This window comes from Hyla sarda, chromosome 5 (genome assembly GCF_029499605.1).
Source record: "Hyla sarda isolate aHylSar1 chromosome 5, aHylSar1.hap1, whole genome shotgun sequence".
NCBI lineage: Eukaryota > Metazoa > Chordata > Amphibia > Anura > Hylidae > Hyla > Hyla sarda.
This window is the reverse complement of record NC_079193.1, coordinates 305457918-305481437: the sequence shown is the minus strand read 5'-3', so window position 1 is coordinate 305481437 and position 23520 is coordinate 305457918. Positions and strand designations below refer to the sequence as shown.

Below are 23520 nucleotides of genomic sequence, written 5' to 3'. Positions count from 1 at the left end.
GTGGCTCCAGCTGTGGCCAAACTACAACTTCCGGCATGCCCGGACAGCCGAAGGCTGTCCGGGCATGCTGGGAGTTGTAGTTTGGCCACAGCTGGAGGCACCCTAGTTGGGAAACACTGTTATAACTAGTGATTGCTGCAGATCTCAGAAGCAAGAGCCAATGCGATCAAAACTTTTGACATGTGTGGACCATATGTCAAAAGATTTTTCTAATGACCATAATCTTTCAAGCAGTTATACTATACACATTTTCTTCCCTACTTTGTATTTCCCTGGAACAACAAATTCCAAGACAAAATCCATTAGAGCAGAGTTTTGCATTGACTGACCTCCACATAAATTGTATAAATACATGTAAATGTCCTGTAGGCATCCAAGCTGAAAATGACTGGAAAATTAACGAAAATACTTAGATTTGAAGAACTTGGCCTAAAAACGTCAAGTGCAGGAAAAATTATACATTGACTAGTAATTACATACCTGAACATTTGACATGCCAAGTTCTTGACTGCCTCTTCCTTGAGCAATCTTAGAGAGATCATTAACCAATCTTTCAAAGATGTTTGCTGCGTTCAAATCACAGTCGTAATTGACATAAATATCTACGACACTTTGTGCATCTGTGGGAGACATGGTACAGGGCAGAGCCGATCAGAATCAGTCGCTCACACACTAATCGGATTTGCCTACGGCAGACAACAGAGGTGGGCGCAGGATAAACAGCTACTTCATACCTGCACAGATTCTTGTCAATGTCTGAATAACCATCCATTTATGATCAAATGAACTAGTTGATGTTTCCAGAATATAAAGGAATATTTCTTTGAAGAAAACCTGAAAAAATTAATGGTTATAAACAAAATGCCATGGAACACAAACTCATTTCACATATTTCTATGCACACATTTAGAACATGTGATCATTTTAATGCAAACACCTCCTTCAAAACAGAACAGGCCTTAAAGGGGTTCTCCGCCCCTAAACATCTTATCTCCTATCCAAAGGATAAGGGATGAGATATTTGATTGGTGCAGCGCCGGAGGCTCGTGATGTCGCGGCCGCGCCCCCGCTCGTGACGTCACGACCACGCCCCCTCAATACAAGTCTATGGGAGAGGGCGTGACGGCCCTTCGAAGTGTATAAGGTTTAGTGTGGGTGATCGGGCTGACAGTTTTCCCTTAAAGGACAACTGTAGTAGAACACTTTTATATATTCCAGTGCCCGTGCCTCAAAAATAAACAAAATATAGTGATACATACCTTCCTACGAGCCCCCGTTGGTCCGGCACAGGCCTCACGGTCCGGCAGTGCTGACGTCATTCCACTTCCTGGGGATGGGGACGCCGCAGCGTTGTCCTGCCCCGGCCGGTGATAGGCTGAGCCCACTGTCATGTAAGGAGCTCTGGCCGGCTTCTTACATGACAGTGGGCTCAGCCTATCACCGCCCGGGGCGGGACATCGCTGCGGCCGGTGATACGCTGACGGCTCTGCGGCGTCCCCGTCCCCAGGAAGTGGAATGAGGTCAGCACTGCCGGACCGTGAGGCCTGTGCCAGACCAACGGGGGCTTATAGGAAGGTATGTATAAGTTTATTTTGTTTATTTTTGAGGTCCGGGCACAGGAATATATAAAAGTGTTTCACTACAGTTGTCCTTTAAATATAGTACATAAGGCTAACATGGAACGTACCTCAATCTGCATCTTTAAGTGCAATTTGAAGTTTGATAAAAGCGTCAGGAAGATAGAGAGAGAAAGCTCAAAGACTTCTGGGACGGATGATACACCGTTTTTAGACAGTGCAACGCAGAGGTACTGTTTAATAGCATTAATGAACATCTCATTGGTCTTGAAGATGGGGCCTGCATTCTGCAGTATTGACAAGAGCAGCTGCAAAGATAAAACCTTTGAACGCAATTCATGGGACCTAGAAAAAAAAATATGAAGGGTTATTTATATCTGTGCCCTATAAGAACTGTGTATGCATTCAAATCAATATAGCATGTACAAATATTATATATAGTCTATAACAACCAATCTTATTATACTGCACTGCACCATACCTGCAATATTCAACTACATCCTTGATATAACTGGTGTCTGTAAACAGCAATTCATTCTGCATCATTGAGAGGAGTTTACTGTTCCTGTGAGCTCTGCTATCCCCTATGGACGGCTCCTAAGTTTATATGCAATGAGATATGAAGCCGAGGACGGTGGGGAAAGGAGGACAGCATTTATATGTACAGAGCTGTACAAATGAGAAAAATAATAGCTCCAAATCTTTCCAGCTGTCTGTAACAAATCCATTGGATTGTGTAGAGCTTTTCTGCAAACACAGATACCCTCTACAGCAGAATAAGTATAATGTGAGAAATAGTAATTATTATCAGATTTTCCAATATGTCGTAAAATTCCATAATAAATAAAAATAAAAGAGCTTCCAAACACGGACAGCCAGAATGCTACCCAGTGGGCAAATGTGGCTTAACACTACGTAAATAGTCACCCCAAAGCTGGCCAAACACATAAGATAGCTTGATTGACAGCTTTTTCTTCTGATCCCCCCACACACATGCAAACTCAGCCTGACCGAACATGCATGTGTATCTGATGACAGATTCCAATGACGAATACAGATAAAGAAAGTCCTTACATATAAAAGTCATGAATAGCTAGAAATCAAACGGCGATAGGCAAATCTTTCCACGGGAAAAAGGGACTCTCAGTGGTGGTACACGGGATACATCATTTATTATACATAAAATAAAATATGCAACGCTGAAAGGTGAGAGAACATAAATAATGTGTACAACATAAATAATTTGGCATAATATATAAAAATTTCTGAATTTTAAAAATGGTTAGCATAATGTAACAAATAAAATGTAAAGAATCATTGAAAAAATCATACTAAAATTGCAATGTGCCACTGCGCATGCGCACACTTTTCCATTCTACACGTACTTTACGTTTATACGTTTGATTCACCACAATAGCGGCTATTGCGCATGCTCAGCATTAGGAATTTACACATTCAACAAAGTATGTACTTATTACAATTTTAGTATGAATTTTCAATGATTCTTTACATTTTATTTGTTACATTATGCTAACCATTTTTTTAATTCTGAAATTGTAATATATTATGCAAAATTATTTATGTTCTACACACCGGCAACACTTCCGGTTTACGGTCTCGTTACCCTCCCCCAGAAGCTTTTAACATATTGTTTTATAATGCCTCGATATCAATGTGTCTTGTAACTGCCTGACGAAGAGTCCGGTCCGGGCTGGAAACGCTCTTACCTTTCAGCGTTGCATATTTTATTTATAATAAATGATGTATCCCGTGTACCACCACAGAGTCCTGCACCTTGCTTGATGTCCTTTTTTCCCGTGGAAAGATTTTCCCATCACCGTTTGACTGCTACTACACCGGTCGCCCAGTTTGGGCCTCCGGAGGGACCCAGAGGCTGCATTCTCTAATTTATGCTGTTACAGAGGTTATGCTCTTTGCATAACCTCTAGAGGTAAGGGGCCATCCATCTGGCTCTCTCCTTTTTCTTATCTCATCCATCACCTGGCTTATCTGCACGAGGTGCACACCTTTTTCTCCCCTTATTCTTTATTTAATGAATAGCTAGAAGCTATATATCACTTTATACATAGTGGGCAGGAGCTTCTTCAAGGACCTGTAAAAGTACACACTGTGTACTAGATATTCAATATGGAGCCACCTTCACTTGGTGCCCACAGGAGCACTTAAATGGTCACTGTCAGATTCAAAAACTTTTTATATATTGTACATCTTGGCAAAGCATTAAATGGGCACTGTCAGATACAAAAACTTTTGATATGTTGTAAAGCATGCAAAACCAATAGGTTTTGCAATTGCTTTCATTAGAAAATGTTCAGTATTTCATACTGAAAAAGCCAAACAACTGCCCCCTGCCTGCTTGGACACATACTAGTCCTGCTGTGTCCATGCGTCATCACCTATGTCATGGACACACTTCCTTGATTGACAGCTGTGAGCGCAGGGCTCACAGCTAGAGGAAAAATCCTCCCACAGTCAGCTTGTGTCCCACTACTGTCAGTGAGGACAAGCTGGGAGTTGTAGTTTTGCTAATGCTAGGGGAGATGTGAGCAGACAGCATACTGAGGGAGGGGGCGGAGACCTGCACAGTGAGGCCACGCCCCCTCCCTTTGAGAGGAATTCAGACTAGTGAGCTAAATTAAAAGTTTAATAAAAAAATAAAAATAAAGGTGCTAGACACATAAAAATTAGATGTACATGGTCCGGATTAGGCTCTGAGTGATAAAAAAAAAACAAAACAAAAAAATTTTTTTTTGATCTGATGGGTACGCTTTAACCTTTCTAATATACTTCATAAGAAAACTTTATATCCTTTTTATAAAAATCATGGCTTATAAAATCATGGCTTTGTCCCAGCTGAAGCACAGGCAGGGACAAAGTCCAGTAAGTAAGGGTAGGCTAGCACTCCTCTGTGCTCGCTCCTCTCTGATAGTACTCCTCTGTGCTCTCTCCTGTCTGATAGGACTCCTCTGTGCCCTCCCGTCTAATAGTAATCCTCTGTGTTCTCTCCTGTCTGATAGCACTCCTCTGGGCTCTCTCCTGTCTGATAGTACTACTAGGTTCTCTCTTCTGTCTGATATTACTCCTCTGTGCTCTCTCCTGTCTGATATTACTCCTCTGTGCTCTCTCCTGCCTGATAGTACTCCTCTGTGCTCTCTCCTGTCCTATCAGACAGTACTAGCCTACCCTCACTTACTGGACTTTGTTCATGCCTGTGCTTCAGCTGGGACAAAGCCATGATTTTATAAGCCAAGATTTCTATAAAAAGGAAATAAAATTCTTATGAAGTATATAAGAAAAGTTAATTTTTTCCCAAGATGTATAACATATAAAAAGTTTTTGTATCTGACAGTGCCCATTTAAGTCCTGGCACAGGTAAAGAACAGTACAGTACCACATTTTACTGTAGTGGGCACCACTAGACTGAAAATCAGTGAATGCACATCAGTAATACAGGTGTTTTACAAGTAAAATGTCCTCTCTGATTGGTCGGATCTTCCAGCCTTTAACATGAGCCATGGACCCGGCCTGTCTGTAGCATTGTATGATGAGTATGGTTATGTTACAATGGTCCAGGAAAGACCTTTGTACATTGAAAATATTGTAACCTGAGGCCATTGTTACATCCTTCCTGTCATTGTACATCTACGTTGGAACACTGGAGGGCAATATACAGGTTTATTATCTATTATATTATATTCTTTTATCTATTGTAATCACTTAAATCCCTCCAGTATCAATAGGATACATGTAGAGTATATAAAGGCAGGTATAGTTACATTCAGGGTGCAGATATTTTCCCTGACAAATGCTTTCTATAATGGAGACTATTTCATGATTGTTAGTTTGGCCTGAACTCCTCTTTTCTTGGAAGTAAAACAAAGGAAAGCCTATGATTTCACCTGAAGGAAAAAGCAGCATTGTGTGAAATAAGAACAATTCTTATGTGAGTTAAAGTGTGATGTGATTCAGATGGATCAGACAGCAGAAGATATTTCTTCATACGTGGCTTCCCTATACAGCAGGTTCAGACCTACACGGAGGATCATTTCAGAATAATTGTTCTGCTATATTTACAGATTGTTAAGACTTTATAGCAGGGCTGGGCGGTATACCAGTTCATACTGAATACCAAATTTTTTGGGCTGCACGATATGAATTTCCCCCCATACCGCAATACCGGTTGGGCCCCTCCCCCTCGGGAATGTATTAACAGCCGAGCGCAGCGCTGTCCCCACATCGGGGAACTAACCATATGTTAACCACCAGCACTGTTCTGCCCCCCCCAATTAATGATCAGCCCAGCGGGGAACTACTCACATATGTCAAGCACTGCCCTCCTCCTCTTTGTTGGGGGCCTCCGGGCGCTGGAACTCTATACTGTACGCCAGTGGTCTCCAACCTGCAGACCACTGGCGTACAGTCAAACCTGCGGACCTCCAGATGTTGCAAAACTACAACTCCCAGCATGCCCGGACAGCCAACGGCTGGAGGCCTGCAGGTTTGAGACCACTGCTGTACGCTGTATCCCTATGCCCGGGCTGCAAAAGATACAGAAAATAAACTTTAACTTACCTACGTCGGCCGCACGCTGGGGACGGGGGAGGACAGCCGTCAGCCTATCACCGGCCGGAACGATGCCCCGCCCTGGCCGTTGGCTGTCCGGGCATGCTGGGAGTTGTAGTTTTGCAACAACTGGAGGTTCGCAGGTTGGAGACCACTGGCGTACAGTGAGTTCCATCGCCGGCGGCCCCCCAACAAAGAGGAGGAGGGCAGTGCTTGACGCTAATCATTAATTGGGGGGAGCAGTACAGTGCTGGCGGGTCACATGATTTGGGGGGGGAGGTCGAACACCACGCGCGGGTCACATGATTGGGGGGGGGGTGAAAATACCATTATATACCGTGGAACCGCCGTCAGTTTAAAAAAAAAAAAAAATACCGGGATACACATATTTGGTCATACCGCCCAGCCCTACTTTATGGATCCTACACGTACTGCATTATTATCTGTTCTATCATCTATTCCGCACACATCCCCAGAACTCTATTTAGTTCAGTTCATTTCGGGGCCTGGGAAGGCTCTAGCTGCACCATAACATTGCTAAACAAATAAATGCGCACTATCCCCTCCCAGTAGCAACACATGAAGAATGCTACTGTATCTAAGAACCTTTCACCTACTTCAAGATTATGATATAAAAACTCTCCAATAAAGAAACACTTCAAATGAAACAGAGGATCACATCAAAGTGAACTCTAGAAACAGTTCACTATATTCATTGATAAGCCATAACATTAAAGAGCACCTATCAGGGGTGTAGCTATAGAGGTCGCACCGGGGCCCTGGTGCCTAAGGGGGTCCAAAAACACATAGTCCCCATAAGAAAGCAGTACAATAATTGGCATATGAGGCCCTGTTGCAGCTTTTGCATCGGGGCCCCGAAGCTACAACCTCTGGCATCTGTCATGATCTTGTTAAGTTTCATAATCCTCCCAGTTCACTGCCCCCATCATATTAAACCACGCCCAGCCTTTATTTTTATTATTTTTCAGTTTTCTACCTTGATATTGCTCTGTATTTTCTGCTCAGTCTCAATCAGATTCACAGTCTGGGAAGGGGCGTTACCCAGCAGGCGTAACATCATCTGAAGCCATACAGGGGAGAACTTCCTCCCTCACTCTGCTACACACAGCCCAGAGCAGTTTACTGTGAGATGAGCTATGATTGGCTAAGGCTGCACACAACCCCCTCAGCACTCCAGACTGCATTTCCTGATTTTGGACTTCTCAATCCTGTTCACATACTGTAGATTTTTGGCACTGGGGATTTGCTTAAGCTCTGGACAGTTCCTGACACGGACAAAGGTTGCAGCAGAGAGCACTAAGGTCAAACTGGAAAACTCTACACAACTTCCTGTTGAGCATACAGCAGCTGGCACCAGAACATTTGGATTTTTTCCTCTGGAGTACCCCTTTAAGGGACTTTGCGAGTGGCAGTGCCCTTTTAGGGTCAATTCACACGTACAGTATTCTGCACAGATTTGATACGCAGGACTTTTTGCTGCAGATTTCAATGTAAACTGAACACAGTTTGAACTCCTGCGCATCAAATCTGTGCAGAATACTGTACGTGTGAATAGACCCTTAAGCATTCTAAAATAGCTGAGGTGAATATATATATATATATATATATATATATATATATATATATATATATAAATTCTTATATATGTTCCAGTTGCTTACAGATATTACAGTCAATGGAGATTTTGTACGAATAATACAACATCCGGATATTCCAGGCTAATGATAAAAATGTGCCAACATTCCTCAGGTAGATTTAACCTTATTTACACATAATAAAGGACCATCCGTGTTGCTAAGTGATGATCACAATGGTTTTCAATGTCAGGTATGAACCATAACACTGCAATCATCCAGTCCTATTATTTACAACACAGCCTGGAGCTCAGCCTAAGAAAGCGCTATCTGCAATCACCATGAAGACCGACAAATAGGCCAAATCCAATAACATTCTATTTTATTGTATCTTATTCCATTAATCTGAACATTCTGCAATATGCAGAGAAAAGAAAACTAAAACATAGGTAAATAAAGGAAATATAGGTCATAGAGGGTTAAATGGAGCCGGAGAGTGGGGTTAGAACAGGGCGAATGTTGAGGAATGACAACTTCCTAGATTTATAAAACAGGAGTTTTCTGTTTACAACACGATCCACAAGTCAGGAGTAGTCCCCAAACAGTGTGACTCCAGCTGTTGCAAAACTGATTCTCCCGGTATGCTGGGAATTGTAATTTAGCAACAGTTGTAGGGACGCTATTTGGCAAACACTAACCGAGAGAGACCTCCAACATGTACCTATCACCTAAAAAACTTTCAACATGTCACAAGTTTTGATCAGTCGTGCCTCAGGGCTGATCCCTGTACACCGACATATAGTGGCCTTAGAGAGACCAACAGGTGACTCTCCTGGTCTTTAACAGGTGAGGGGCAGACTATGGATACATTCAGTTAAAGCACCAGAAGGGAGATTTATCAAAACCTGTTCAGAGAAAAAGTTGCTGAGTTGCCCATAGCAACCAATCAGATCGCTTCTTTCATTTTTGAAAAGGCCTCTGAAAAATGTAAGAAGGGGCAACTCAGCAACTTTTCCTCTGGACAGGTTTTGATAAATCTCTCTCTCCCCCCCCCCCCCCCCAATTGTTTTCTTTCTAGCACACATGCTAAACATGTTCATATCCCATGATGTGAACACAGCTTAATTGATACATGCATTTTTATCACAATTATCTCATTTACAAATGATATAATAAAGGAACAGTTGCTTAGTATTCCAGCATCAGAAAATTGTATGTAAATAAAGCTATCACCACAAGATATATAACTTACTAATATAGTGTTATCACTAATGGTGCTCGTTTCAGTATGTTTTTGCTTTTATGCTTAACCTCTTCAGGACACAGGGCGTATGGATACACCCATTCAGAGTCCTTAAGGACACAGGTCGTATCCATACGCCCGTGGGAAATCCGGTCCCCCCTGCTAGCTGGTTGGGGACCGGAGCCAGATGCCTGCTGAAATCGTTCCTGTGAAACACCTAAATGGTTAAAACACTTACTGAATGTCATTTTGAATACTTTGGGGGGGTTTAGTTTTTATAATGGGGTCATTTATGGGGTATTTCTAATATGAAGACCCTTCAAATGCACTTCAAAACTGAACTGGTCCCTGAAAAATATCGAGTTTGAAAATTTTGTGAAAATTCCTGCTGAACTTTGAAGCCCTCTGGTGTCTTCCAAAAGTAAGAACTCATAAATTTTATGATGCCAACATAAAGTAGACTTATTTTATATGTGAATCAAAAAAAAATATATATTTGTAATAAACATTTTCCTTACAAGCAGAAAGCTTTAAAGTTAGAAAAATGCAAAATTTTCAAATTTTTCAGCAAATTTGGGGATTTTTCACTAGAGATGAGCGAACTTACAGTAAATTCGATTTGTCACGAACTTCTCGGCTCGGCAGTTGATGACTTATCCTGCATAAATTAGTTCAGCTTTCAGGTGCTTCCGTGGGCTGGAAAAGGTGGATACAGTCCTAGGAGACTCTTTCCTAGGACTGTATCCACCTTTTCCAGCCCACCGGATCACCTGAAAGCTGAACTAATTTATGCAGGATAAGTCATCAACTGCCGAGCCGAGAAGTTCGTGATGAATCAAATTTACTGTAAGTTCGCTCATCTCTATTTTTCACCAAGAAAGGATGCAAGTAACCACAAAAATTTACTACTATGTTAAAGTAAAATATGTCACGAAAAAACTATCTCGGAATCAGAATGATAACTAAAAGCATTCCAGAGTTATTAATGTTTAAAGTGACAGTGGTCAGATGTGCAAAAAACGCTCTGGTCCTTAAGGGGTTAAAATATCCCAGACAGGAAGTTGTGTAATCCTCTCATTGTCAGAGTGGTTTTGTCTTAGCACCTCAGCACCTCACAACTACTCCCTCCTCTGCTGTCTCAGAAGGCTTGACTAAATATTCTTTCTAAGCTGGAGCTTCCCCAGCCACCCCCCACCCCCCCCGAGTGATGTCATCAACAATGACGAGCCTCTACAGCCTAAATCACCACCTCGCACAGCCCTGTTATGCACATATCTGTTTGATTTCCTTTGTAGAGGGGGAAATAAAACTTTATTTGGGTATTTAGGTAAGAATGAGATGCAGTAATATCATGCTGCCTTACCTCGAATTATGTCACAGGCAGAGGAACAGGCAGAAAATGAATACAGCAGTTGTTGACTAACGGTTTAAGGGTGCGTTCAGTAGCAGATTTGTTGCAGAGATTTCTGCAACTCAGAAACAGTTCCATTTTTCTGAACAAGACTATTTCCATTGAATAGGACAGTTGCAGAAATTTTTAACTAATCTGCCACATATGAATTCACCCTTGGGATATGTTCACACGTACTGCAGATTTTATGTTGTCCATTTGATGCCGTCTTCATCTCCTTATTTATGTTTATTTGCACAGCATAAAATATGCAATGTATACAGTAAATGCAAACATACGTTCACACACTGCTGAAGATCTGTTGAAGACCAGTTACAGAAAATGTGCATTGTTTCTGCAAAAAAAAAAAGCTGGAGACCTGCAGTGTGTAAACATATCCTAAAAGAGAGAAACAGGGCACTGAATCCACAGCTCTGGGAGAGGAGCTGGCAGCAGTGCTGTGAAAGGGGAGTAGGCAGGGTGGGAGAACTATGGTGAGCTGAAGAACAACCATGCATTCTGGGAACTGTTGTACTGAGTAACTGTTCCACCTGGTTTTCTGGCATTGACAAAAAAAAGGAAACGACCCACAAATCAAATAGATTCTTGTTGTTTTTTATAAATGGGGCAGACAGGTAAACAATGCATTTTTTTCCTTAAAAGGGGTACTCCACTGCTCAGGGTTTGAAACAAACTGTTCCGAACGCTGGGGCCAGCGCTAGGAGCTTGTGACCTCATTGCCCCACCCCCTCATGATGTCATGCCCCGTCCCCTCAATGCAAGTCTATGGAAGGGGGCGTGATGGCCGTCACATCCCCTCTCATAGACTTGCATTGAGGGGGCGGGGAGTGACGTCATGAAGGGGCGGGTCTATGACATCATGAGCTCCTGGCAACGGCTCCAGCGTTCGGAGCATTTTTTTTTTCCAAACGCTGAGCAGCGGAGTACCCCTTTAAATCTGACAGAGTAACCCCTTAAAACAAACCTCAATATTTCACTAAAAGCAGCAAATGTCAAATCTAGGACATTTTTTTATGCAGACCATGAAGTCAGCTCACGGACTCCAACGCACGGCTGTTCCTCCAAACGAACAGTCGGTTTTTGACCCTGATATTTTTTAATATATCATTAAAGGGATTGTCCGTGTGCTACATTTGGACAAACAGATGAGACAGAGGTTGTTCTTTGTAGAGCAGCAGAAGCAATGCCATATTATGTGCTTACCAGCTAACAGAGAATTGTAATTTCCTTGCTGCTGCTGCACCATCAGATAATATTTTTAAAGGTAGTGACTACAATAATAAAAATAATAACAACAACAATAGCAGGGACAAGAGATCATGTAAGAGAAAAAATAGTGATAGCCTTGTGGGAAACCCGTGTAATGTGACAAAACTTACAGTGACAGCAATGTTCCTTATAAGCCTTAGTAGCTGGTGACAGTAGTGTGCTTAAGGACTGTATCCTCTAATCTGATCCAGACAACCAACAGATAAACACATAGTAATCAAAAAAGGAATCCCCTGTGCTTCACCAATGAAGATAAAAGTTCACAGCACACATGGCAGCTACCAACATGTTTGGGGCTCCTTAGTCATGGCTAACCATGACTAAGAGCAGGAAGAGCCCGAAACATGTTTGTTGCTAGCTCCCTAATGTGATGTAAGCTGTTCTACATTTCACATGGTCGCATGTGTTATCACTGCGACAGGAAGCAGCCCACTGATCACATTTAGCTTCCTGTTCCTGTCTTAGTGATCAGAGTACAGAAGGCAGCGAGGAGTGAGTAACCAGCTGCACATTTGCCTCTATATTCATCCAGTATTTAAGGATATCACTAAGAGGCAAGTTGGGGGAACCAGTGGTCCTCATTTACCTATACTATTAAAAATGTATGTGCTTTGCTAATACTTTAAATTTCTTCTTTTTATTTTACTAGACTTCCTAAAGGAGAACACTGGCAGGAGGTTTTTTTTTCTCATTATGGCCATTGTGAGTGATATAAAAAATAAAAATAAAATAAAACATCACTTACCTCCAGCTCTCCCGCCATGCCTCCAGTGTCCTGCTCCAGTCCCCACAGTGATAGTTTTCCTAAAGCTGCAGCATGTCTGTCATCTGCAGACGCAACGGGCCCAGTGTGTCATACAGAGACTCAGCAGGAGGGACATCACTGGAGCCAGCGATTGGCTGAGCTTCAGAATGACACACTGGGCCCGACACGTCCCAAGCAGGACATCGGAGGCACTGGGGGAGCACTGAAGGTAAGTAGAAGTTATTTATTTAATTTTTCCCACATACTAAGCCTAATTAGGAAAATAAATACAGCAGGAGTTCTCCTTTAATGCAAATAAAAAAAATAAAAAACAAAAAACAATACACTACAGGTTGCTCTTTACTAATGAGGGGCAATGCCCCAAAAAGCTGTCTACAGATGGGAAACTCTTACTTCTGGAGCAAATTCTGGCTTGGCAAATAGTAATGTTTCAAAGCTCAAAGGGGCCGGGCATCGGCTTGTGGGGACAATACCTTCAATAGGTGACCTCAAATCAAATCTTTCTGATGGAGGACTACTGAGCATATTATTTTCCTATTGGAACATTGCACATAGTATAAGACTCCATACACCTTTTGGCACTTTCCTCCAGGAAAATCTTTACCTCCTCAGTCCCACTACAAAGGCCTTTCTCCTAGTCAGCCAGCACCATCCTCCATAGTGACAAAGCACAAGAACCACAAACACAGCTGTCTATAAGTGCCATTTAAAAAGCTGCCGAAGCAGTAGATAAGTGCCCCAATATGCTGAAAAAATAATAACCCATACCAGAGTTCTCCAACCTGTAGCTCTTCAGTTGTTTCAAAATAATCATTTCTATCAAGCAGTGACCGCCGAAGCCTATCCGAGCGAGACTGCAGATGTAGTATTGCAACATCGGGAGAGCTACAAGATATGGAACTCGGACCTATACCCTCCAACAGCAAAATGGAGATATGACGGCTTGACCGCTCAATGTCGGCCTTTTCTCTCCATCAGGCAAACACAGAAATGTTTCTCATGATTTCACCTGACAGCAAGATGCTGTAAGTTACTGAGACATCACTTCCAATTACGTGACTTAAAACATTAATTTAACCTTCATAATATTCTCTGTTCATGTTTCTTTATAGACATTTTTTCTAAACTGGGAACACATTGCCCTTTTGGCCTTAGTATACAGGACAATAAGCATACACAAATGTCCACATACCAATTCACAATTAGAAATACATTCAATTTTTTTTCATATTTGCATATTACTATAGATAAATTATTATAAGAAAAATGACATAAAGGAAAGCAGCCAATTGGACCCCAGCTGTCATTTCCAATGGTCCTTCGGAACGAGAGAAGCAATCTAAGTGGCTGTTATCTAAGTGGCTCCCAGGTACTCTGGCTGGACAGGAGATGGACAAAGTGACTGGAAGGTCTCCTCCTCAATGACTGGATACTATTCACGATGGGTTAATTCGCATAAAGCTAAGGAGAACGGCGCAGAACACTGTTCTCCTCACCTGTAAGGTCCTGGGACTGGTTTCTGAGCGTCCCAGGGACCTGACAGGCTCTCTTTCAGCCAGGTGTGCCGCACATACACCAATGAGATGTCTGGATGCAATAGCTATAGGGGTAAGAATTAACTATTGATGAAATACATATTGAAAGACATTCATTTCAATTTAACCCATTTAATACTCTGGAAAATGAGTAGAAAAAGACGATTATCCAGCACTTTGAAACGATAGCTTTATTGAAGATCACTAAGATCACTTAGCACTGTTAAAACTGACCATACCTAAGACACGTTTCGAGTGCATGCGCTCGAAACGCGTCCTATGGTATGGTCGGTTTTAACAGTGCCAAGTGATCTTAGTGATCTTCAATAAAGCTATCGTTTCCAAATGCTGGATAAACGTCTTTTTCTGCACATTGTGCGCCATGCTGGGCACAGATCCATGCACTACATTGGAGTGGTGAGCTGGATTTCTTTCTGACATTTTGTTGTGGAAAATGAGTGACTGGCACTTTTGGATCAGTCTAAAGGAGATTAAAATCAGCAATAATACTTACTTTGGGTCTGGCGGTCCATCAGACAGTGGTTTCATAGATAATTTACATAGTGACCTAAAAACTAGGAAGGCATCCTTTTGTAAAATATGAGAGAACTTAGCACCAGGAGTAGGCCCTGACATATTTCCCGATTCCTATAAAGAAGAAAGGAATACTTTATGGACTTGGTCATGTCATTTCTGAACACTCATCCTGTTACTATTATTTATTTACTTATATAGTGCCCCTGGTTCCTGTGTGTTGTACTGTACTATGACAAGGTTTAAATACATAGCATGAAGGAGACACAGTAAATGACACACTGATATAGAGGGAGATAGGGCCCTGCCACATGGGTTTACAATCATCCTGCCTGTATTAAAGGGTTGTGCGCTGCCCTGCAGTTCGGAGCTCCGCTCACAGCGTCCGGAAGTTCATTACTCCGAACGCTGTGTGCGGGCTTCCATGTTCGCGGCCGCCGGGCGTGACGTCACGCCCGGCCCCTTCGTGACGTCTCGCCCGCCCCCTCGTGGCGTCACGCACGCCTCCTCGTGACGTCACACCCGCCCCCTCTACCAAAGTCTATGGGAAGGGGGTGTGACAGCGGTCACGCCCCCTTCCCATAGACTTTCGTTGAGGGGGCGGGCGAGACGTCACGAAGGGGCGGGGCGTGCCGTCACGCCCGGCGGCTGCGAACACGGAAGCCCGCACACAGCATTCGGAGTAATGAACTTCCGGACGCCGTGAGCAGAGCTCCGAACTGCAGGGCAGCGGACAACCCCTTTAACCAATGTTTTCCCAGTTAAATGGGTACTTCCGTGGAAAACTTTTTGTTTTTTAAATCAACTGGTGCCAGAAAGTTAAACAGATTTGTAAATTACTTCTATTTAAAAATCTTAATCCTTCAAGTACTTATCAGCTTCTATTTGCTCCACAGAAAGTTTTTATTTTCTTTTTGAATTTCCTTTTCAGTCTGACCCCAGTGCTCTCTGCTGACACCTCTGTCCATTTTAGGAACTGTCCAGAGATGGAGAGGTTTGCTATAGGGATTTGTTTGTACTCCGGACAGTTACTAAAATGAGCAGAGATGTCAGCAGAGAGCACTGTGGTCAGACAGAAAGGAAATTCAAAAAGAAAAGAACTTCCTGTGGAGCAAATAGAAGCTGATAAGTACTAGAAAGATTAAGATTTTTAAATCAAAGTAATTTACAAATCTGTTTAACTTTCTGGCATCAGTCGACTTTTTTTCCAGGGGAGTAACCCTTTAACTATAGAAACATCTTATTGGACCATGTTATGTTAGGTAATCACAGTGCAGATGCTGGAAGACAGAGACATGGCCATGATGTGGTTGAAAATCACGCGGACATACTGTTCCTCAGAGGTTTCTATTGATTGTTAATGTTTTTTTTTTTTGCAAAATCTGCAAAATGTATTATTAAAAATGCATTATTAAAAGTTATTATTGCCTACATGGTTTTGCAGTAAAATATTTGTAGTTTGCGAAATGGTGCGTCCATTAACAATGAGTAATAAATTGCATGAAACAGCATGTCTGCACTGCGGCTGCATCTCTACCGCCCAGCTCTTGTGAGACCTTACCCTAAAAGAAGAGCCTCAGGTTTCCTGAAAGTACAGACACAGAAAAACTATAGACCACTAAAGCTACCAAACATAACTATTCAAATAAACACTGCAGCCATATTATTATATACATTAGTATATAACCGCTTTCTACTGTTCAGAAGCAATAACAGAAGACATGGCTGCAACGTGCAAATCCGGTACAACTACAATATCAGTTATCTACAATATCAAGACTTTCTAGCATTACTGTATTCTAAATACGGACATTAATTTCATCAACAGGAATTCCTTGCCTGAGTGTCATTGGAGGAGACGGACAGCCTGTCATCTGGTAGGGAGGGGGTGTATGACATAGATATCGGTGTGCCAGGTATACCATTGGCATGAATAGCATCCCCATCACTGCCATCTTCTGATGTTCTTGCAGCACATTCAATATGGATGGTCTCATCACCTGAGTATGAAGTGGAGTAAACGCAAGTCTATTAAAATGATACTAATAATTAATTAACTTGAGATTATTACTTTTGTATTCGCGGACACATCAGCAGGTTTAGATCATTACATGTAAATCAAAAAATTATTTATAGAAACAAGCAAAGCTTAATAAGCAAAAGAACATATCAGAAATAACAACAATTCCTGGGATCACGTGGGGCACCACCGGGCAGAAGATTAATAACAGCGCCAATTATATGAACGACAGGAGGCAGATCTAATACGTGTATAATGTGATAAGGTACTCATCTGCTTGTGAACACTGTGTGTGTCAGGAAAGTGCACTCACGTTTGTAAAGGCCAGGACCAAAAGGTGCTGCAAGTTATTAACTATTTAAATTATGTTATAACTTGATGCCTTAAACCGTACCCGTCAGATCAAACAATTATTTTTTTTTTAAAGGGGTTCTCCGGTGCTTAAACATCTTATCCCCTATCACGCCCCCTCCCCTAGGCTTGCATTGCGGGGCGGAGCGTGACGTCACACGCCGGCGCAGGAGTGACGTCACAGGCCGCCCGCCCTGTAGTCGCTCGTAATCAGACCCAGAGCGAACACGCTCCGGGGACTGATTACTAACGGGGAGCCGCGTGCATGATCGCGGGCGTCCCCAGCTGCGGGACTCCCGCGATCAGGCATCTTATCCCCTATCCTTTGGATAGGGGATAAGATGTGTAAGCACCGGAGAAACCCTTTAATATATCACTCAGTACCTAATCCTGACCATGTACATATATCTATTTTATGTGTCTAGCACCTTTATTTATTTTTTTATTACACTTTTAATTTAGCTCACTAGTCTGAATTCAATTCAAAGGGAGGGGGTGTGGCCTCACTGTGCAGGTCTCCGCCCCCTCCCTCAGTATGCTGTCTGCTCACATGTCCCCTGGCATTAGCAAAATTACAACTCCCAGCTTGTCCTCACTGACATTAGCGGGACACAAGCTGACAGTGGGAGGATTTTTCCTCCAGCTGTGAGCCCTGCGCTCATAGCTGTCAATCAAGGAAGTGTGTCCATGACATAGGTGATGACGCATGGACACAGCAGAACTAGTATGTGTTCAAGTAGGCTGGGAGGGGGGGGGCAGCTGTTTGACTGGCTCTTTCAGTATGAAATACTGAAATTTTTCTAATGAAAGCAATTGCAAAACCTATTGGTTATACATGCTTTACAACATATCAAAAGTTTTTGTATCTGACAGTGCCCATTTAACAAACCGCACATTCCCTGCCGGTCAGACACCGGAACACCAGAAACTTCTACAGCTCTATTAATCACAAAAAAGAAAATATGCATTGCTCCAAGATATATTATTATTGTATTTTGTTTTCCAATTGTCTCCTACCTTGCAGTGCATTCATTTGATATCAAAGTGACCCTGCAGGCTGCACTTTTCTAAGACTGGTGTAACATGAGTGTGTTACGGGTGCAGTATTACAGCCCAGTGTCTCATCTTGACCACAGGTTTAATCCCCCGAATCAAGAGCATAATAGAGATCTATGATGCTGTCAATTTAGGTCACAGTCAGGATGAGGCACTCCAAAAAACATACCACAATCCACATGTGTAAAACTTGCCTTAGGTTTATCTGACTCAGTATATATGAGAGGTAATTACCTGATACTCATCTGGTTCTCACTGGAGGTTTAATGTTCTCTACTTTATGATCTTTCTGCCCCTGCTGTATTAGATATCAGCTCTCTCTATGTAGACACAACCTAGTGAAAATGTAATACAGTCATGGTCGTAAATGTTGGGAGCCCTGAACATTTCTAGAAAATGAAGTATCGCTCACAGAAGAGGATTGCAGTAACACATGTTTTGGTATACACGTTTATTCCCTTTGTGTGTATTGGATCTAAATAAAAAAAGGGAGGGAAAAAAGCAAATTGGACATAATGTCACACCAAACTCCAAAAATGGTCCGAATAAAATTATTGGCACCCTCAACTTAATATTTGCTTGCACACCCTTTGGAAAAAATAACTGAAATCAGTTGCTTCCTATAACCATCAATAAGCTTCTTACACCTCTCAGCCGGAATACTGGACCACTCTTCTTTTGCAAACTGCTCCAGGTTTCTCTTATTGGAAGGGCAACTTTTCCCAACAGCAATTTTAAGATCTCTCCACAGGTGTTCAATGGGATTTAGATCTGGACTCATTGTTGGCCACTTCAGAACTCTCCAGCACTTTGGTACCATCCATTTCTGGGTGCTTTTTGACGTATGTTTTGGGTCATTGTCCTGCTGGAAGACCCAAGATCTCGGACGCAAACCCAACTTTCACTGGGCTATACAGTGCGACCCAAAATCTGTTGGTAATCCTCAGATTTCATGATGCCTTGTACACATTCAAGGCACCCAGTACCAGAGGCAGCAAATCAACCCCAAAACATCATTGAGCCTCCACCATATTTCACTGTAAGTACTGTGTTCTTTTCTTTGTATGCCTCATTCTGTTTTCGGTAAACAGTAGAATGATGTGCTTTACCAAAAAAATCCATCTTGGTCTCATCTGTCCACAAGACATTTTCCCAGAAGGATTTTGGCTTACTCAAATTCATATTGGCAAAACGTAGTCATGCTTTTTTATGTCTCTGTGTCAGCAGTGGGGTCCTCCTGGGTCTCCTGCCATAGCGATTTATTTCATTTAAATGTCGACGGATAGTTCGCGCTGACACTGATGCCCCCTGAGCCTTCAGGACAGCTTGAATATCTTTGGGACTTGTTTGGGGCTGCATATCCACCATCGGAACTATCCTGCATTGACACCTTTTATCAATTTTTCTCTTCCGTCCACACCCAGGGAGATTAGCTACAGTGCCATGGGTTGAAACTTCTTGATAATTCTGCGCACTGTGGACAAAGGTAAATCTAGATCTCTGGAGATGGACTTGTAACCTTGAGATTGTTGACATTTTTCCACAATTTTGGTTCTCAAGTCCTCAGACAGTTCTCTTCTCCTCTTTCTGTTGTCCACGCTTAGTGTGGCACACACAGAAACACAATGCAAAGACTAAGTGAACTTATCTCCTTTTAATCTGCTTTCAGGTGTGATTTTCATATTTGACCACACCTGTTACTTGCCCCAGGTGAGTTTAAAGGAGCATCACATGCTTGAAACAATCTTTTCCACAATTTTGAAATGGTGCCAATAATTTTGTCCAGCCCAATTATTGAGTTTGGTGTGACAGTATGTCCAATTTGCTTTTTTCCCTCTAGTTCCAATACACACAAAGGGAATAAACATGTGTACAGCAAAATATGTGTTACTGCAATCCATTTCTGTGAGAAATACTTAATTTTCTTGAAAAATTTCAGGGGTGCCAACATTCACGGCCATGACTGTATATGTCCTATAAACAGCAGCCAAACTTAGTAGGCAGAAGAGGGGACAGATCAGCAGCCTGAAACAGTGATGAGGGTCTCAGACTACCTGAGGCTCCTTGTAGACATTGTAGCTTAGCTATAGCCCCACATCACATCTCTGTACTAATGGATCATCTATAGCATGGGTCCTCCAACTGTGCACCACCAGCTGTTGCAAAACTTCCATTCCCAGCATGTCCAGGCATGCTGGGAGCTGCAGTTTTGCAAGATCTGGAGGTGACTAATCTAAGTACTGGTACATATAATTTGATTGCCATGGCCATCATGCTCCTTCCCATAGACTTGCATTGAGGGGGCATGTCAGTGATGTCACGAGGGGCGTGGATGACCCCCGCAGCGCAAAAACAACGTTCTGAACATTTACTTCCTGAACGCTGGCCAGTGGAGTACCCCTATAAAAAGGTTCACTGGTGTATCAGTGGGAGCATGGTTACATTAAGAAAAGCTACTGTGGAGCACAGACTGCTGTTCTAAGGCTTCATTCACACTACAGTTTGTGCCCGGTAGTACCATGGCCATAAGAAGATAGCGGGAGAAAAATTTGTGCTTGCGACGTCTTTTTCTCCTGCTATCTTACAGCGGAATAACAGGAGTCATAACGGATGTTAGAGGAATCCCATTCAAGTGAATGGGATCCTCTTTGCCCGTCATGACTCCTGTTACAATTACGAACGTTAATGGCATTTGCTAGACTGAAAACAGGTTTGCTGCAGTTTTCAGTCTGGACCAAAAGCCGAATACAGTTGGAAAATTACCCGACTGATCATGACTTTGTCCAGTTCACTGAACTGAATAGGGTACGGCACGGGTTCAGCAGATATATGGCAGCAGCCAGTTTAGAAATTGCCCTGCCAGATCTGGCTGCCAGAAGGTGTCTGCACCTTACATGAAGATGTAGTTTAATAGGAAGGGGTGTGACTGGGGCATGCTTAACTGTGACAAAAAAAATAAAAATGTGCCAACATATTCACTTAAAGTAGGGCAACTAGTAGGTGGTGTAAACACAGACCATGCAGTCTGACAATAAGCCAAATTCTAAAGCAGCCTGACAAATCTGGCCCATAAGCATTACACAGTATTCGGAAATCTACCTTTATAAAAATAGAAATAAAGTAAGCTTAGAATTTAATAAAAAATTCCCACTATTCTACAACTGGACAAATGTTAACACTTATCTCCCGTGTTAAGTTAAAAATGTAGATGGTCATTATTAAAGACTTACAAACAATTCTATTGCACACAAAATTACATTGGAAAGTGTTCTGCTATGGGGATTTTCCTCTTAATGGGGTATTCCGCCCCTAGACATCTTATCCCCTATCCAAAGGTGGGACCCCCACGATCTCTCCTGCAGCACCCCCTGTCATCTGGTGCACGGAGCAAGCTTCACTCTGTGCCTGAAGACTGGCGATGCATAGGCCAGAGAATCGTGACATCATGGCCCCGCCCCCTCGTGACATCATGCCCCGCTCCCCCCCCAATGGAAGTCACGGCTGCCACGCCCCCTCCCATAGACTTGCATTGAGGGGGTGGGGTGTGACATTACAACCCCTCCCCCTCTTGATGACCCCTGCATCGTGAGATCTGAAATCTTATGTAGAGATGAGCGAACTTACAGTAAATTCGATTCGTCACGAACTTCTCGGCTCGGCGGTTGCTGACTTTTCCTGCATAAATTAGTTCAGCTTTCAGGTGCTCCTGTGGGCTGGAAAAGGTGGATACAGTCCTAGGAGACTCTTTCCTAGGACTGTATCCACCTTTTCCAGCCCACGGGCGCACCGGAAAGCTGAACTAAATTTATGCAGGAAAAGTCAGCAATCACCGAGCTGAGAAGTTCGTGACGAATCGAATTTACTGTAAGTTCGCTCATCTCTAATCTTGTCCCCTATCCTTTGGACAGGACAGGAGACCGATGCGTGGTCTCTGATTAATACACATATCCGCTTTTTTCTGAGCTGAATTTTGTGCTGGAGGCGGCCCGCCGGCTGAATTTGAATATTTATGGTCGTTAGTCACGTGAGCGCTCAGTAGGCACAAGCGCTCACATGACTAGGAACCATGAAAATTCAAATCCAGCCGGCAGGCCCGCCTCCAGAACGCAATTCAGCAAATATGGAAGAGGATCTTCAGAGGGACCGGGCACCGGACAGAAGGTATATTAGTCAGAGACCCTGCATCGGTCTCCTGTTCACCCACACTATAACCCAGTGTATTGGGTTTAATATGAGTGAACAGGATGACCATTTCCTTTAAAGAAAACAACCATTATACATAACGTATGGTTAACTGTAAAATCTGTTGCATGAAATCCCCCATCAGGATGAGGGGGTGCTCTTCTCAAAATAGTATTCTATGGCTTTAATTCACATCTTACCTCCCACTACAGACTTGAGCATTTCCTGTATTATACTCTGAATAATATCCTGGGTGTTTTCTTCACACTCATTACTGCCATCTACTCCTATTGCCAAATCTGGTTTGGAGTGATCTGAGAAGAAGAATATTTAGAGATACTAAACGTTAAGACAAAAGGTTTACTAAATGAATGTTTCTGGCATTGAGCCTTCTCAGGTCTAGTATTCTGGCAGTAAAAAAGAAAAAAAAAAGAGTAAGAGAGAAAATTGATTTGTGCAAAGATAGAAAAACAAAACATGTGCATAACAAGCTAAAGTTAGCAGCAAATACTACCTATACATGGTTTTGGACTGGGCCAATTATGTTGATTCTTTTTATTATGAACTTTCTTAACACCACTGAAGCTTTGTTCACACATTAAAGGGGTACTCTGGCCCTGAGACATCTGATCCCCTATCCAAAGGATAGGGGATAAGATGTCTCACTGCGGGGGTCCTGCCGCTGGGGACCCCCGCAATCTTGTGCTCGCCACCCACCTGTTTGAGCTGCACGCCGCGGTGCCAGCTCACAAACAGCCGGGTGGCGACCACGGGGCCGGAGTATGGTGACGTCACGAATCCGCCCCGTGTGACATCACCCCCCCGCTATGCAAGTCTATGGGAGAGGGTGTGACGGCCATGACGAGCACAAGATTGCGGGGGTCCCCAGCGGCGGGACCCCCGCGGTGAGACATCTTATCCCCGGCTGTTTGTGAGCTGGCACCGCGGCAGGAGTACCCCTTTAATGTGTGAACAAAGCTTCAGTGGTGTTAAGAAAGTTCATAATAAAAAGAATCAACATAATGGGCCCAGTCCAAAACCATGTAGTATTTGCTGCTAACTTTAGCCTGTTATGCACATGTTTTAAGGGTTTTTACTTGAAATCACTGAATGCAAAGCTGGGAATGGATTTAAAAAGAGTCTCTTTGTTACTTTTATATGCTTCCTCCATTTGGTTTTGTATTCAATAATTGCAATTAAAAACCTGAACATGTGAACACACCCATTTAGTGTTAGTAATGGCTGATGACACAACTATGTAGCTTGATTGTCAAATGATACAGAAAGACTAGCAAGTGATGACATTCAATGATGATTTTACTAATATTAAAATAATTAAAGTGTTACTATCATTTCAATCCATTTTTTTATTCATCATATTATGTTAATCAACTTTT

General features: G+C 42.6%; 1 protein-coding gene across 3 annotated transcripts in view; it reads right to left on the bottom strand.

Annotated features, from left to right (window-relative positions):
* The window catches only part of ARFGEF1 (ADP ribosylation factor guanine nucleotide exchange factor 1), a 164743-nt gene that overhangs the window by 59295 nt on the left and 81928 nt on the right, over positions 1–23520 (bottom strand). For 2 of the 3 annotated variants that reach the window (XR_008844264.1, XM_056522126.1), the window contains exons 7-12: positions 22324–22437; positions 16354–16514; positions 14495–14628; positions 1688–1922; positions 735–834; positions 481–620 (exon numbers count right to left, since the gene is read on the bottom strand). Coding sequence is in view for 2 of the 3 variants with exons in the window: in XM_056522126.1 (XP_056378101.1) it covers positions 481–620; positions 735–834; positions 1688–1922; positions 14495–14628; positions 16354–16514; positions 22324–22437 (884 nt within the window). In the remaining variant the exon portion in view is untranslated. The remainder of the gene's footprint in view (positions 1–480; positions 621–734; positions 835–1687; positions 1923–14494; positions 14629–16353; positions 16515–22323; positions 22438–23520) is intronic. The other variant, XM_056522127.1, reaches the window with a different exon arrangement.